General features: G+C 40.1%; 1 protein-coding gene across 1 annotated transcript; it reads left to right on the top strand.

Moving 5' to 3' along the window:
- The first annotated feature begins 1,104 nt into the window (after positions 1-1,104).
- On the top strand, positions 1,105-1,734 carry LOC145394994 (zinc finger MYM-type protein 1-like). Its single transcript, XM_080268739.1, has one exon. It carries the CDS (start codon positions 1,105-1,107, stop codon positions 1,732-1,734), a length of 630 nt encoding a protein of 209 aa, XP_080124865.1.
- The last annotated feature ends 833 nt before the right edge of the window (positions 1,735-2,567 follow it).

Here is a 2,567-nt window from a genome sequence, read left to right as displayed (position 1 = left end):
TTGGTGAAAAATCAAAATTTGTGAAAAAAAAAAAAAAAAAAAGATATAATAATACTCTGGATCTCTAGTCCTTGAAAATGTAAGGGTCTTTCCGCTATTCCAGTTATTTGAAGAATTGTGACCATTATCCACAAGTATGTCAAGTGGAATGTAAAACACCAAAAAAGGACCTATTTACATTAGCTTATCACAAAAAATGGATGAATATATATATTCATTAACTCAGGATTTGTTGTCTTCTTCCAGAATACCCTTTGTCATGGACGCTGACGTAATGATGCTGAAAAAGGTCCCTATCAATCAATGGAACCAACTGTACTGGAAAAAACGAAGACTGTCTATGGAAGTGCTGGTAAAAACCAAGGACAGAGATCATTTCAGTCTCGGTGGTACAAAGACTATCACTGGTTGGTTCTTTGTTCTACTCAGTTAAGGGCATTTTGTTTCTATTGCTGATTTGCTACCAGACATGATCTTATCAAGTTCAGTACAAGAGCTAATAATGCATTTACAGTTCAAGGGTTTTCCAACTGGAAGAAACTTATAGAAAAATTTGATGATCATCAAAGACGTCGTGCCCATAAAGAAGCTTGTCTCATGTACAGTTCTCTTGAAAAGCCAACAGTAAACACACAACTCAGTGCTCATGCACAGTATGACCAAGCTAACAGGAGGAAAATGTTCCTAATACAAATGTCATCTTTAAGATACCTGTTAAGGCAGGGACTTGCAATTAGAGGCCATGTGAATCAGAGGGCAATCTACATCAGCTTCTCAAACTGCGAATAGAGGATAATCGTAGTTTACATCAGTGGACTGAAACAAATAAATACCAGTCACCTGAAATAGTAAATGAGCTGATCAGACTAATGGGCAATCAGCTTCTGCGTCAAGTCCTCCAAGACATTAAAAATGCCAAGTGGTTTTCTGTTATTGCTGATGAGGCAGGGGATAATGCTAATGCTGAACAACTAGTAATATCCATCAGTCAGATAGATAGACAGCAATTACTTAGTTCATGGGGACCCAGTTGGTCTAGCACAAGTTTCCAAAACAGATGCTGAAACTCTTACATCTACCATAAAGGACGCCCTCATCCGATGCATGTTGCCTCTCAGTCAGTGCCGTGGTCAAGCTTATGATGGGGCATCCAACATGTCTGGTCCAAAGAGTGGTGTAGCTACACGCAATCTTAAGGAAGAACCAGCTGCCCTTCCTGTTCATTGCTTGGCGCATTGCACAAATCTATGTCTTCAAGATGTCACTCGCCAAAGTAAATCCATCAGAGATGCTCTTGATCTGGTGTATGAGTTAGCTGGTCTAATCAAGCTTTCTCCAAAGCGAGCACATCTTTTTTCATCACTACAGAAGGAACAGTCTTTGAACAGTCCAAACCTGAAACCACTGTGTCCTACCAGGTGGACATGCCGCACTCATTCAATACAGGCAGTACTTGAAAATTATAATACTCTGCTGGTAACACTAGAAGAAATCAATGCAACATGCAAAGATGAGTATGGTTGGAAGGCAGACGGTTTCTATTCCCTGATGGAGAGGTTTTCCACATTTTTTGGCTTAAAGATGGCTCACCTGGCCTTTAATGCTTCAGAGCAATTATCACCTACACTGCAAGGAAAGAACACAACTGTCCAAGAAGCTTTAACTGCAACCAGTCTTGCAAAATCATTTTATGACAGGCAGAGAGTCCCTGATGCATTCCAGGCATTCTACTAACATGCTGTGTCAGTTGCTGAAGGGAAGACAGATCCTCCAACCTTGCCCAGATCTCGCAAAGCTCCTAGACATGCTGATGATCTCTCTTCTGGACAGACACACAGGTATGTCAGCCCGTGTGATTTCTATAGGCAGCAGTATTTTCAAGTAATGGAAAGCTTGTCAGGAGAATTAACCAGATTTGAACAGAAAGGATTTCGTCTGGTGTCTCAAACTGAATCTCTCCTCCTTGACTCTTACAATGGCAATTTCCAAGAAATCCCTGCAAAGGTAGCTGGCATGTATGCTAGAAACATAGACATGGACCGCCTGAAGATTCAACTACCTATGATCATTCCAGACCTCATCATGTTCAGTAATCCAGATAGCATTGCCATCACGGAAGTCTCCAGCATCCGCACATTATGTTAAGTGTTTAACTCCACACAAGTGGTTAAGACGATGTTCAGTGAAGTGCACGTCATGCTCTGTTTGTACTGTACATTTTCAGTGACTAGTGCCACTGCAGAGAGAACCTTTTCAGTTCTCAGAAGGCTGAAAACTTACTTGAGATCCACCATAACCCAAGAGAGACTGAACAATGTTATGATGATGCAAATTTATACAGAGCTTACAGATCAACTTAACTTAAAAGACATTGCACAACTGTTTGTAATGGCAAATGACAGAAGGAGAGAGTATTTTGGGAGCTTCAAGTGAACTGATTTTTTTATTTGTATACTGTAACTCGACAGGATATTCTGAGTTTGTTTCTTAATTTACGATGTTAGAATGAAATAAATGGAGTAAACATGATGATCCTTTACTAAAAACCCAACAATTACAGCTATGTC

Source organism: Coenobita brevimanus, chromosome 29 (genome assembly GCF_032717465.1).
Source record: "Coenobita brevimanus isolate Jiangsu-jjx chromosome 29, ASM3271746v2, whole genome shotgun sequence".
Classification (NCBI taxonomy): Eukaryota; Metazoa; Arthropoda; class Malacostraca; order Decapoda; family Coenobitidae; genus Coenobita; species Coenobita brevimanus.
The sequence above is the reverse complement of the archived record's forward strand: the minus strand, read 5'-3'. Positions and strand labels throughout refer to the sequence as shown.